Source organism: Rousettus aegyptiacus, unplaced genomic scaffold, assembly GCF_014176215.1.
Source record: "Rousettus aegyptiacus isolate mRouAeg1 unplaced genomic scaffold, mRouAeg1.p scaffold_m13_p_2, whole genome shotgun sequence".
NCBI lineage: Eukaryota > Metazoa > Chordata > Mammalia > Chiroptera > Pteropodidae > Rousettus > Rousettus aegyptiacus.
Genome location: NW_023416295.1, coordinates 44,561,247 through 44,574,175, shown reverse-complemented (window position 1 = coordinate 44,574,175; position 12,929 = coordinate 44,561,247). Strand labels below are relative to the sequence as shown.

At 55.2% G+C, this 12,929-nt stretch overlaps 2 protein-coding genes across 2 annotated transcripts; both read left to right on the top strand.

Moving 5' to 3' along the window:
- Positions 1-1,732: 1,732 nt before the first annotated feature.
- HOXD12 (homeobox D12) lies at positions 1,733-2,691 on the top strand. The gene is made up of 2 exons (XM_016135242.2): positions 1,733-2,306; positions 2,453-2,691. The coding sequence occupies exons 1-2, from the start codon at positions 1,733-1,735 to the stop codon at positions 2,689-2,691; spliced, it is 813 nt and encodes a 270-aa protein (XP_015990728.1).
- Positions 2,692-9,126: 6,435 nt separating this feature from the next.
- On the top strand, positions 9,127-11,428 carry HOXD11 (homeobox D11). The gene is made up of 2 exons (XM_016135227.2): positions 9,127-9,977; positions 10,708-11,428. The coding sequence occupies exons 1-2, from the start codon at positions 9,197-9,199 to the stop codon at positions 10,941-10,943; spliced, it is 1,017 nt and encodes a 338-aa protein (XP_015990713.2). The 5' UTR covers positions 9,127-9,196; the 3' UTR covers positions 10,944-11,428.
- Positions 11,429-12,929: the final 1,501 nt, after the last annotated feature.

Here is a 12,929-nt window from a genome sequence, read left to right as displayed (position 1 = left end):
CGCGCGGCAAACTGCAACTACAAGGTGCAGCTGCCTAAGGGTCCAGAGTAGACTTAGAAATACCGGAGGATCTCGCTGTTGACTGAGACAGGAGTAGAGGAGGCGGCAGAGCCCCCTGGAACTTGAGCTTTCGGGCCTGTTGAGATTGTCGCTCCTCAAAATCGGGGCGGGTTTCCAAAAGTGAGAGCCTGGGTTCTCACTAAGAACTGAGGTTGCAGTTTGTGTCTACTCTCACTCCCACGAAAGGACGAGAAATGGAGTGCGTCTCTAAGTTTGAGCTCCTAAGGAAACTCTGACAGAGCCCTGAGAAGCCTCCGACTTGCCCACCCCCACCCCCTACCCCCGCCCTAGAGCGGGAGGAAGAGGCCGATTGCGTTCCCCAGAGCCGCCCAATTGGTCGCCATAACTCACACAATAAAGTCGCGGCGCGGTGGTCAGCCTTGCCCTCCGGCGGCGCCTGTGTGGTCTCTGTGCCAGAGCTGGCGGTCTAACCAATTCCAGCTTGGCTCGGGGACCGCGAGGCGGGCTGCAGGCTGGGGCAGGCTCCGCTCACGGGGTCGCTGGAGGTCTCGGGCAGAAGGCAGCAAATGGGAGGACCCCTAGCCTTCTGGCCAGACAAGACTGGAGGGCCTAAGCGTGGGGCTGCCACATTGCTACCAGCGAAGGAGCGCTGCCCCGCCCACCTCCCTATTCTACAGACCCCGGAATCCGCCAGCTGCCCGCGCCCCTGGAGGCGCTGAGAGGAGGAATGCTGCTAGCCCTGTCCCTTGGTGTGTCCCACTGTCCCCGGTGGCTCTGGCTCTTCTCTCCTTTCACACCAGGTCGGGGAGCTCCTCCTGCTCTGCCCGCCAAAGAGTGGATGAACACCCTGGAATTCTGATTTGCAGGATGTAGTCGCCAAGGTGACTCCTGGAGATAAAAGGAATGTAGCCTTCGGCCACGATTGGCCAATCAAGCTACCCGGTCCCGGCCTCCGTGGACCTGGATGGAGACTTCTCTGGGAGTAAAGGGCTTGGCCACAAAGAAGCACACCAGGCGTGGTGTCAGGCTTCCTTTCTGGGCGCCAAACTTGGGCAGAGTTTGTGATGCACTTCTCCTCAATCAGCAAATTTCTCAGATTATGCCTGCAGCCCGGGACCCAGGGCTCAGACAGCGCGGGGATCTTCGTGGCCATATCGCCAGCACAGTCCTCTCCAGAGAGATGCAGCAGAAAGGGACGAGGTAGGAGTAGCATTGCTCAGGTCTAACAGCCCAGCTGATGGCCCCACCAGACCATGAGATCTCTGGGCAAGCCGAGAGTCCCTGGGTACTGGAAAAGGCCTCAGCTGCAACCTAAAACCTGGTAGAAGCAAGCCTGGCCCCGGTAGCCAGCTGAAAACGAGATTGCAAAGCCAATCAAGGCCAAGAAGAGTCCCAAGGGACATTGGGCAAAGATACCCTATGCCTGATGCACCCAGCTCCTGACGCTGTGCCATGAAACTTGCAGAGGCTTCATTTTCTTTCAACTTGCTCCTGGCTCTGCCTGGCAGCCTTGGCCTTCGCCATCGAATATTGCGGGTGTTATCATAATACCCCGAAGGGGGGGAAACGGGTCGGGGGATGTAGGCGGTGCTGAAATGACCGGCTTTGAAGAACCTGCAGGCAAAGTTTCGTCCAATCGTCTGAGCCTGTCCTCTTATTCCCGGTTGTAACTAAATACTGCTGCGAGCACAGCCGAAGCCCTTTGTTGGAAATGTGTGAGCGCAGTCTCTACAGAGCGGGCTATGTGGGCTCGCTTCTGAATCTGCAGTCGCCTGACTCTTTCTACTTCTCCAACCTGCGGCCGAATGGAGGCCAGTTGGCCACACTTCCCCCCATCTCATACCCGCGCGGCGCGCTGCCCTGGGCTACCACGCCCGCCTCCTGCTCCCCAGCGCAGCCTGCCAGTGCCACCGCCTTCGGCAGCTTCTCGCAGCCCTACCTGGCTGGCTCCGGGCCTCTTGGCCTGCAGCCCCTGGGCACCAAGGACCGACCCGAAGAGCAGGCCAAGTTTTATACTCCCGACGGGGCCGCGGGACCTGAGGAACGTGGCCGTGCACGACCGCCCTTTGCCCCCGAGGCTAGCCTGGCCCCCGCCGCCGCTGGTCTCAAAGCAGCCAAGTACGATTACGTGGGTGTGGGCCGTGCCGCGTCAGGCTCTGCGGCCCTGCTCGAGGGGACCCCCTGTGCCGCCGGCTTCAAGGACGACGCCAAGGTCCCGCTCAACTTGAACATGGCAGTGCAGGCAGCGGGCGTCGCTTCTTGCCTGCGACCTTCGCTGCCCGACGGTAAACGGTGGCCATGCACCCCGGGCCATTCTGGGCCGGAATGGGAGGTGGGGTGCAGGGGAGAGTGTGTAAGGGGAGGGAGCCTCCGGGGGCGGGCAGGCAACAGGGAGCGGGCTGGGCTGACTTGGGTTGGGGCTGTGTTGCAGGCCTATCGTGGGGGCCGGCCCCGGGGAGGGCCCGCAAGAAGCGTAAACCCTACACGAAGCAGCAGATTGCAGAGCTGGAGAACGAATTCCTACTGAACGAATTCATCAACCGACAGAAGCGCAAGGAATTGTCCAACAGGCTGAACCTCAGCGACCAGCAGGTCAAAATCTGGTTCCAGAACCGGCGTATGAAGAAGAAGCGAGTGGTGCTGCGTGAGCAGGCGCTGGCACTATACTAGCCCTGTGTCTAGCGGTGGTCGGGCCTGCCTTTTTGAGCCGAGCCCGAGGCCTGACGTAGAGGAATGGCTGGGACTAGGGCTTTTCCTTCTGCTCCTTCTCTGCTGGTCCTAGGTACTCTCCAGTTCAGTCTGCGGCCTCAGAAGCGAGCAGGAGATTTGGAGACCTGGCCAGTTGGGCCTCCACACTTTCCCCTTTCTCGGAGGGGCTGAGGGAGTTGCAGCACAACCTCCGCCTTGAGACTTTCCAAGTGGGAGTCTGGGGTCACCTGTCTTAGCTTTTGGCTGAGGCATTTACACCCGGGGCTCACTCTTACTTGGAGTAAATGCTCCCTTTTACTTGGAGTTTTGCTTTCACCTGGTTAGTCTCCCTTTTCTCTTCTCCCCAACTCTTTCTGCATTTAGCAGGAACCTAGCTAGAGCTCAGAATGGAATTGGAAGGGTCCCAGGGCAGAGCAGAAAGAGCTGCCGGCACAATTGTGTCACTTTGCAGCCAAAGCCCCTTATGGCAAAGCTACAATCTCTATTCTGGAGGTAGGAAAGGGTGCAGCTACCACCCACTCCTGTCTGCCCTGGCTGATTCTGGAGGACAAAAGCCTCCCTAGACCTTCGGAAGGGAGAGGCAGGGTGGCCAGACAAACTTGGAGACACCTCTGACTGCAGGCTGGATTAGCCCCTCCAGATGGGCGAAATGGACTGGATACTTCCTTCCCATGGAGGGACAAGGGCGGCTGGGGCGCCATGGTAAACTGCAATCCCCAGCCAAGACTGGTAAAATTCCCCTACTTCTCTCACCTCCTCACACATGCCTAGCCAGAGCCCCACTCTCTTTAACTGGACCTCCAGAGCTGAGAGCTCTGGTAAGGAGCTGCTAGTCCACTTGGAGGCTGGTGCAGGAGGGGGAAATGTCCAGGAGCAGAAGAAGAGAGTGTGTGGGGTGGGGAGGGTCTTACATTCTGACTGTATATACAGCTTTTCTGTCAAGGTGGGTAAAGGTGTTGACAAAATATCTTTCTTTCCTGAATTACAGTAATGGGCCACTGTAGGAGGAGATGAAGCTTCCACACCATTCATGGGGCAGTCAGGGGATGGGGAAGGAGACCCCTCAGATCCTCAGCCCTTCATTTTCACTCTGGATCAAGTAGAGAAGAGCAGAAATTCCCCCTTTCCATAACCCACCAATTACACCAGGGGCCCAACCGCTGTGCCCTTTCTGAGGCCATCTCTGTCCTTCCCCAGTGGAGCCTGTGAGTCCCTGGGCCCTGCTAGGCTATCTTTGTGGGGTTCCTCTATGCCAGATGGAATTATTCTAGGTGTGCTAGAATGTCCTATCTTGACCTCAGTGAACCCGAGGATCCCAGCTAAACTTTTACCATTTCTGCTTCTTTTCCTTCTCCTGCTAAGTAGCGCCCCCAACTCCTAGCTAGCTGCACAACAGCCACAGAGTTGAAGATTCCTTCCCAAAGTCCAGTGGTTTATTTTAAGTGGAGGACCAGACCCTAGATCTAGAGTGTGCACCTCACAGGGAGCCCTGAGCCTCAACCCACCTGACCTCAGTTGATGTTTAGATTAATTGCATTTTCTCTGCTAATAGTTGTCACCGTGCATGTTTTGTTTTGTTTTGAGTTTGTTAAAAACAATAGCTTGTATATATCAGACACATAAAATGTTTTGAGTGGAAATAAATATCCAGGTCCCAGCCAAGCTGTCAAGGGATTGATGTTGATTTTTCGAAATGTTTCTGATTCGCCCCTAATGTTTTTCAAGCCACAAAATTCGTTTTTTATTTCCTGGTTGCAGTTGCACTGTTGGTATTGACTATTCATTAAATGAGAAAATGGCTTCCAAATCAGTCAGGAAATGGTGTATAAAAGCCTACGAATAAAATGTGTAAGAAATAGCTAAAGGAGGTGGTGGTGGAACCATGGGCAGATTTAAGTGTGTCTCACACACTAAGCAAAGCTTCATCTTGTTGCAGTCTGGGGCTTCTGCATTTTGCCTAAATTCTCAAGCTTGGACTCTTGCTGTTATCACGGAGGCTACCAAGATATGAGAGTCCTCAGATTTCAATACAAAACATCTCTCATCGTTATGTTTTGGTCAAGCTTCTCTTAAAAAGGCTAGTCCTGTGGAAAACCTCCATATAGGCACCTCTGCCTGGAGCCCACCAGACTCCCTTAGGAAATGTGGCCTCTGCACCCCCTAGGCCTTCAGAGCCTCCGTCTCAGGCAGAGAAAGCTGGGGCCTGCTCAGTATTTACTGTTCTCTTGCAGGCTCCCAGCTCCAGCTAGGTCAGAGATGGAAAGTAGAGAATTACTGGTTTTTAGCGAGTAGAACAATTAACAGAACTGCTAAATCTCTAATACTGAGTATTCAGTGGTTTCAACTCCCCTTCTCTGAAGCAAATTTGATGTGTACTTTAAAGATACTTTTAAATAGCTCCTGTGAAAAACACAGCGGGGGGGGGGGTGGAGAACCGAGAGGTTTCGGAGAGGTTTCGGAGACTATATCTTTAGAAGTGTTTCCCCATCTTGTGGGGCTCAGGGAGGTGGTGGTACCCAGAGCTCAAAACATCGAAACAAAGGCGGAGGCCATACTGACCTTGGGTTTCAAAGGCAGGCTAAAGGACCAGGAAACCAGACTTAGACCCAGGCTCTAACACAACACAGAGAGGCCATTTCTTTCCAACATACCACCGTGTTCTTTCTTTCTAGCCTGAGAGGTGGGGTAGGAGGAGATATTCATGGAAACCACTCTCCAAAGAGATTGAAATTATTCCAAGTGTAAAATCTTGTCTTTCAGTGAGGCTTCAGCAATGTTTTTCAAATCTATTACTTTTACTGATCCGTGCAAATACAAAGGCAGCGGTGTCTTCTCTTGCTTCCTAGCTGATGTCCTAACAGGGACTTGGAACCACGATGAAATTTATAAAAACAAATGCTGGAGAGAAATGATGCTGAAATCTGAGTGCTCAACAGTCCCTCACACAAAGACAAATTCGTCCTCAGAAATGCTGTAGTTCTTGCAGACCTCTTGACCAAGAAAAAGGGTTTTAAACAAGAAAAAAACGGCTTCATCTGGCATTCAATTGGCTGTGAGCTCAGAGGGCCTATGAGAAACACTTTTTAAGGCCTGGGGGCTCTCCCCAAGGGAGGCGGGCTGGGGAAGCTTCCAAGGGGCTGGAGGATGGAGGAGTAATCCAGAACCGTTGTAAATATTCATGTTGGGGGTGCCCCTTCACCCCGCCTCTCCCAGCTGCATCCACCCACCTTAGTTGTGGGGGGGGGGCGGAGGGCAGGGCGCCTGTCCGGTAATCCTTGGACAAAGGTGATCTCCCCACATTTTTGTTCTCCAGTCACTTCACTAAAGGAGCCCATTCCGAAAGCTCTACAGGAAGGGACTGGCTCTGGGTGTTTTCCCCCCCGCGTTTCTCCTCTCCTTTCGTTTCCTAAAAGAGCATAAATAATTAAAGTTTGGCAGGGAGGAAAAGCTTTCTTGCAGAACTGTAGTGGCAATAAATGAAATGACTCAGAATCCCTTCCCCAGTCAGCTTTTACGAGAGCTGCCAGACAGTGTCTGTTCACGTTCTCCAGATACCAGGGGCGCCCTGACAAAGTTAAGGTCAAGTTAGTGTCTTATCTTGGGTGGCTCAAAATTACCGCATCGCGTCCTGGCGCTGCGCGGAAAGCTACCACTCGAGGAGCTGCCGGCTGTGCTGGGAGGGTCTGGTGCACTCCTTGCCCTTCGAGTGGGCCGCGCAGGCAAGGACAAGGCCACAGCGCCGAGGTTTTCACGGTAGGTTCTCGAGCGGGACGCGCGGGGTCGGAGGCTGCGGTTTTCCTTGGGTTTCGGGGTGAAGATCGAGGAGGGAGCTGGGGCCAAAGGGCGAGGCGGGCTGGGCCCGGAACGAATGTCCAGGCTTGGATGTGGGGGCAGGAGTCCGTACAAATGCTCAAAGAGGGGCCCGCTACCCCTTTTCCCTATGCACCCGCGCGCCGCTGCAGATGGCGCACCCTCCCCCGCCAAAGCGCGGTTTCAGCCTGAGCCGCCGTCGCCATGTCGTTGAACTTGAATGGTTCGTCCTCCTCATATCCCATCTTACGCGGTCAGCAGGCTCTACTTTAAGGGTAACAGGCTGCCTGCGCCGCACCCCGTGCAGAAAGAAGGTGCGAGAATTTTGAGTACCCCAGACACATAAAGACCCGGCCCAGGACCCCGCCGCCGCTGCCCTGGGTCCTGAGCTGCCGCAGGGCCAGTGTGCAGTGTCCGGGGAGCCATTTTAGGACGAGATCCAGGGGCGTCGACTACGAGCCCGAAAGGCAGAAGCTTGGTCCGGGGATGGAGATGGGAAGGCAGATAACGGTGCTGACGGTCGGGGCTAAGAAGATGGGGAACGAGCTGGAATCTGGACGAGGGTTCCAGCTGCGAGAATGGTGCACACAAGGATGGGCAGTTCTTGGGGGCGGGGGAGGCTCCTTGCCCTCCTGTCGCCACTGACCTGTTTGCGCAGTATTCGGAGGGAAGCAGAGGTAGGAAGGGGCGGAGGAGGGAGAGTGGGAGGGAGAGAGGGAGGGAGGAGAAAAAGAGAAAGGGGAAGAAGATCGGCCAGAAAATAGATATGAGCTCTAATCACCCGCCTTTTCTCTGTCGGCATGGTGGGCAGAGCTCACTGCACGGGCACTGCAGCGGCCGGGACCTGGGAGGGAACCAGCTTCACAGACTGTGCTGCCTGCCTTGGGCGTAGGGCTGAGGCCCAGGACTCAGTTCTTCCAATCGCTTGGGCAGAGGAATCCTGGGGAGAGAGGCAACTTCCTGCCCTCGATTTTGGGATTTGGGTTTGGGAGAGCTTCTTTCTAAGAGACTGATTTTACCATTGGAAAATGATGGCTATACTGGAGGCAGGAGCCTAGGCCTCGCCTCGACCCCCAGGCTAGGAAAGAGGGACCCGGCAGCCACCGAAGAGAGTGAGGCCTTGGGGCGAGTGGATGGGGAGGGGGCGGTCCTCAGGGCCACGTCGCACAGAGGGGATAGGGCAAGGAGGCAAGAGCTGGAGAGACCCCACCCCCACCCCAGAGCCAACAGACCTGAGGGGAGGGTAGAGCAGTAGGCATGCTGGCCCAAGGGCACCGCAGGACACTAGAGGAGATGCTGTGGATGTTTAGGCCTTGGCCGGTTTGGGACACAGGGAAGGGGCTGGATGTGAGGTGGGCTGGTCCCAGTCCAGGCCAGAAAGCAGGGAGGGTAAGGAAGGAAGAGGCACCAGTGGTTTGTCTCTGGTGGTGGCCGTGGGGGGTGGGGGAGCCAGAGGCTGGGCACCCTGAGAGTAGGACTCCAGATCCTTTTGTTCATCATATCCGCCCCAACTTCTAGAGGGCCATGGGATGTCTCCGATGGCTGAACATCCTCCTTGCTTTATCAGTGGGAGAGAGAAAGGCAGAGAGGCGGCAGGGAGCAAGATAGAGACTGTGACACACAGCTAGGAGAAAGGAGAAAGTACTAAGGGACAGATAGAGATAGAAGAAAGAAGACTGGAAAGTAAGAGGAAGGAAGAAGGAAAGAGGGGATAAGAGAGGGCAGTGAGAGAAGAGGGGACAGGAGAGAAAGAAGTGACAAGACTGCAGAGAGAGGAAGGAAGGAGGACAGAACAGAGTGAGGAGAAGAGAGGGCGACAGGGCGAGTGGGCACCAGGCGGGGTGAGCTCCTGGTAGGGTCTTAGCGTGGGTTTTTCGAGGCTGGTGGCACTCGCATTCCCAGGGTCAGGAGTGCAGCGAGCTAAGTTCCTCCGAGGTTAACACGCCTGGTAGAGAAATATGTAAATCAGGGCTCCTAGCGCCCCGAGAGAGGCGCAATCACGCCCCTTGAACGAGAAGCAACAAGCTCCTGGCGGGCACACTGCAGAGGGTGGCGGCGTCGCGGGGGAGGGAGCGGCTGCAGGAAGGGGTGTGGGGAATGGGAACCTCACACCCTCACACCTAGTCCCTTGTGTCCCGGGCCGGGGCTCCCCCCTCCGCTCTCAGCTTCTTTCTCTTCCCCCTTCCTCCCCCTTCTTCCCCCTCCCTCCTCCTCCCCGCCGGCCCGGGTCCGCGTACTTAAAGCGGCGCGGGCGGGCGGGCGCGGGCGGGCAGCCCAGCCGGGCGGTGGCAGATGCACCCAGCAGTGGCAGCCGCCGGCGGCGCACAGGTGATCGGCCTGCAGAGCAGCCTGGTGAGGGGGCTCTCAGGGAGAGCTGGCTGGAGAAGGAGACCGATCCGCCCCCAGAGCGCGCGTCTCGGCGCCAAGAGCCGTCCCGGGGCGTGTTGGCGAGCGCTGATATAGATATAAGGACATTTCTCTCCATGGCGTCACGTGACATAATTACCACCAGAATCAATCAAGATGAATTGCACGTCAGCGCCCGGTGGGGATTTTTGCTTAGTTGATCCTGGCCCAAGCCTCTTGTGCAATCGATGGCTCAGGTTGGCGGCGCGGGGAGCGGCCCGGGGCTCGCCGGCGCGCACGCCGCGGAGCCATGAACGACTTTGACGAGTGCGGCCCGAGCGCAGCCAGCATGTACCTGCCCGGCTGCGCGTACTATGTGGCCCCGTCGGACTTCGCCAGCAAGCCGTCGTTCCTGTCGCAACCGTCCTCCTGCCAGATGACTTTCCCCTACTCATCCAACCTGGCGCCGCACGTCCAGCCCGTGCGCGAAGTGGCCTTCCGCGACTACGGCCTGGAGCGCGCCAAGTGGCCGTACCGTGGCGGTGGCGGCGGCGGCGCGGGGGGCGGCGGCAGTGGGGGTGGCCCGGGCGGGGGCGGCAGCGGCAGCGCGGGGGGCTACGCTCCCTACTACGCGGCAGCGGCGGCGGCGGCGGCGGCGGCGGCGGCGGCCGAGGAGGCGGCCATGCAGCGCGAGCTGCTCCCGCCCGCGGGCCGCCGGCCGGACGTGCTCTTCAAGGCGCCGGAGCCGGTGTGCGCCGCGCCGGGGCCGCCGCACGGTCCTGCGGGCGCCGCCTCCAACTTCTACAGCGCCGTGGGCCGAAACGGCATCCTGCCGCAGGGTTTCGACCAGTTCTATGAGGCCGCGCCCGGGCCCCCATTCGCCGGACCGCAGCCCCCTCCGCTGCCCGCGCCCCCGCAGCCCGAGGGCGCTGCCGACAAGGGCGATTCCAAAACGGTGACCGGTGTCGGCGGGGGCAGCCCTTGCACCAAGGCGACCCCCGGCCCGGAGCCAAAGGGGGCGGCAGAAGGCGGCGGGGGCGAAGGCGAGGGTCCCCCGGGGGAGGCGGGGGCTGAGAAGAGCGGCGGCACAGGTAGGCACTGAGTGCGGGGTGGGCGGCTGGGCCTGGGGGCCGCGGGCGCGGGGGGGCGGCGGGGGCCTCCCTCTGCTTGCGCCGTTTTATGTGCTACTTTATAAGCGTTCGAAGGGGTTTATACATCCTATAAGATTTCCCGGGCCGTTGTAAAGCGTGTTTACGATAGGAAACCAATTTAGGTGGGCTTAAGGTAGACTTCGAGGAGGACATTAATCGCTTCACAGAGCTATTTCCCAGTTTGGGGGTGTGTGTACTAGAGACCATGAGGGATAGAGGGGAGATTTCAAGCCAATTTGTGAGTGTGGACACTCGAGCATCCTGTTTTTAAGAGGCGTAGGGTAAGGTGGGGAGAGTTTGATCCTTGAACTGGACTTTATCCAAGCCTCTGGCTGAGGCGCGCTGCTAGATAGAGTCGACTAGATGCCCCGGCGCGCTGGTGTTTCTCTCCCTTCGGGTTCCAGCTCAGAGCCTGCCTCGCGCTCTGCTTCCCCACGTCGGTGCCAGGCTGGGTGTATGTGTGTGTCCGGGCGTGAACACACGTCCACGCCCGCACTCTCTCCTGTGCCCGCCCATATATCATCCCCCGCGACGCAGGCAGGGCCTTTCAGCAGAGGCAGGGGACGTCCCCAAGGGCCGAGGCCTGGCCCTCGCACGGGCCTGGGCGGGAGGGTGGGCGGGGGTTGGCAGGCAGCGGCTTCTCTCACCCCTCGGTCTGTTTGCCTTGCAGTGGCCCCTCAGCGGTCCCGGAAAAAGCGCTGTCCCTACACCAAGTACCAGATCCGCGAACTGGAACGCGAATTTTTCTTTAACGTGTACATAAACAAAGAGAAAAGACTCCAACTCTCTCGGATGCTCAACCTCACTGACCGGCAAGTCAAAATCTGGTTCCAGAATCGCAGGATGAAGGAAAAGAAACTGAACAGAGACCGTCTGCAATATTTCACTGGAAATCCCTTATTTTGAGAGCTCCAGGAAGCATCCCTCTCCCCCGAGCCCCACTCACTCACTCTCCTCCCCACCAGCCTGCCTTCGGCAGGCCCAATGTCCTTGGGTTTAATGACGCCTCTTCTCTGTGGAACTCCACCATTCCTTCCCACGGTCAACTCGGGACCTCCCAGCGACCACTGCAGCCTGCGGACGAGGCCGGGGACTTGGCCGAACGGATCCTAATAAGGGGAAAATGGTAAATGCAAAATGTCCCTTTACACTTTTACCGCCAGTGTGCTGTTGTTCTCCCTCCCTCTCTCCAGGTCCCCTGGGGACGCTGTGAGATCTGTAGAGAGTTAGGCCTGGGCTGCAAGGTACTTGTTTTTGTTCTGAGTGTAAGGGACCCTGTCCTTCCCCCTTGGTGAACGCAGATTATTTAAACTCTGGGAAATGTACTTTTGGTCTGTCGTATCAAGGCATGAGTCCCTGTCTTTTGTGTGAATAAATGGTTTCTAGTAAAATGGAGGTTACAGCTTCAATACACTGTATGAATTTTCCTCTTTGAATAAGTTTAGTGTCTGATTAGGATATTTTAGCATCCCAAATCTTCTCCCCTGTGCAACTGAAAATCAAGTGAAATACTTTTTAGTTTTGCTAAAGCAAGAGCTGTTCCCTCCCACTCCTTCTAGGCTACACTGGTTTTTCAAAATCATTTTAGGGGTGAATTTCTGAATTGAGGATGTGCCCCTGGTGCAGTCTTCTCCAGATCATGAGGCTGGGGCAGCAGGAACCCAAGAGGCAACACTTGCCTTCCCCCGTCCCCAGTCTAGTGAACTTGGAATTTCTGAAACAATAAAAATCATTTTAAAAAACCGGTTAGAGAATTCGAATGCACTCTAAACAAGGTATCAAGAATCCAATGTCTTTTAAAAGAAGAAACCAAAATTAGAACCCTTCATTAAAAAAAAAGTTTGCTTAAAGGAAGTTACCAGTGGTTTGAGAGGGCTTGGAGTGCTTGCTGCTGTCACAGCAGGTTTGGAGCAGAAAAGATAAACCCCCTTCCAGGAATAGGATCCAGAGCTTCAACACATTTATCCCTTCAAGTTAAAGAATGTGGTGGGGCTGCACTGCACTTTATGTTGCAGGGCCAGGCTAGGCTGTTTACAAAACCTTGAACTGTCTAGACAACACCATAAAAGCCAAAGTTCTAAACAGCTTAATTGGGTTATATTATACACCTTCTGGTGGGCCCAAAAGAGATTTCCGCAATGTGCAATAAACTGGAGGAGTGAGAAAAGCTTCTCTTTCTCTGGAAAGAGTAAAATGCATCTTATGACTCTTAACCTCTCATAAGCCTAAAGTGAAAAATAAATAAACAAACAAACAAACAAATAAATTCGTAAGATAGCACCCCATGCCTTTTCCAAAGAAGCATGCATTTCCAAATGCAAAAAAAAAATTTAATTGCCAAAGCTTTTGGAGGGAAGGAAAACCATAAGTGCATAAGTGTATGCCTTTGAACTTCCAAATGTCAAGGTCATAACCTTTAACCTTTCTGAATAATTGGGCACCTTAAGGTTCTGTGATATTCACCCGCCACCCACTCTCACACACACATGCTCACACACATCCAGATCCCCACACACATTTATGACCACACAGAATCATATGGGGGCTCACCATAAATCTAAGCAAATTCCTAATTTCAGGATCAATAACCTTAATTTCCCTTCAAACATTTGTGTAATTCAATAGCAATTGACTTTAAAATACTGGTTAGGTTAAAATGTCTAACAGAATGCTTTTAATACAGTTAGGAAATACCGGGATGCTTTTTTGGGGGGCTCAGAGATAGCAATCCCCTTTGCTCTAATGAAGAACCTCCGTTTTAAAAGCAGACATTTGAAAAAGGAAGTTCTATTTAGACTTGCACCTTCATTATATTTAAAAAATTTTCACCCTGTCAAAGAAATTATTGTACTTTCTATGGTATGGAACAAAAGAAAATATATTTGTATTGTT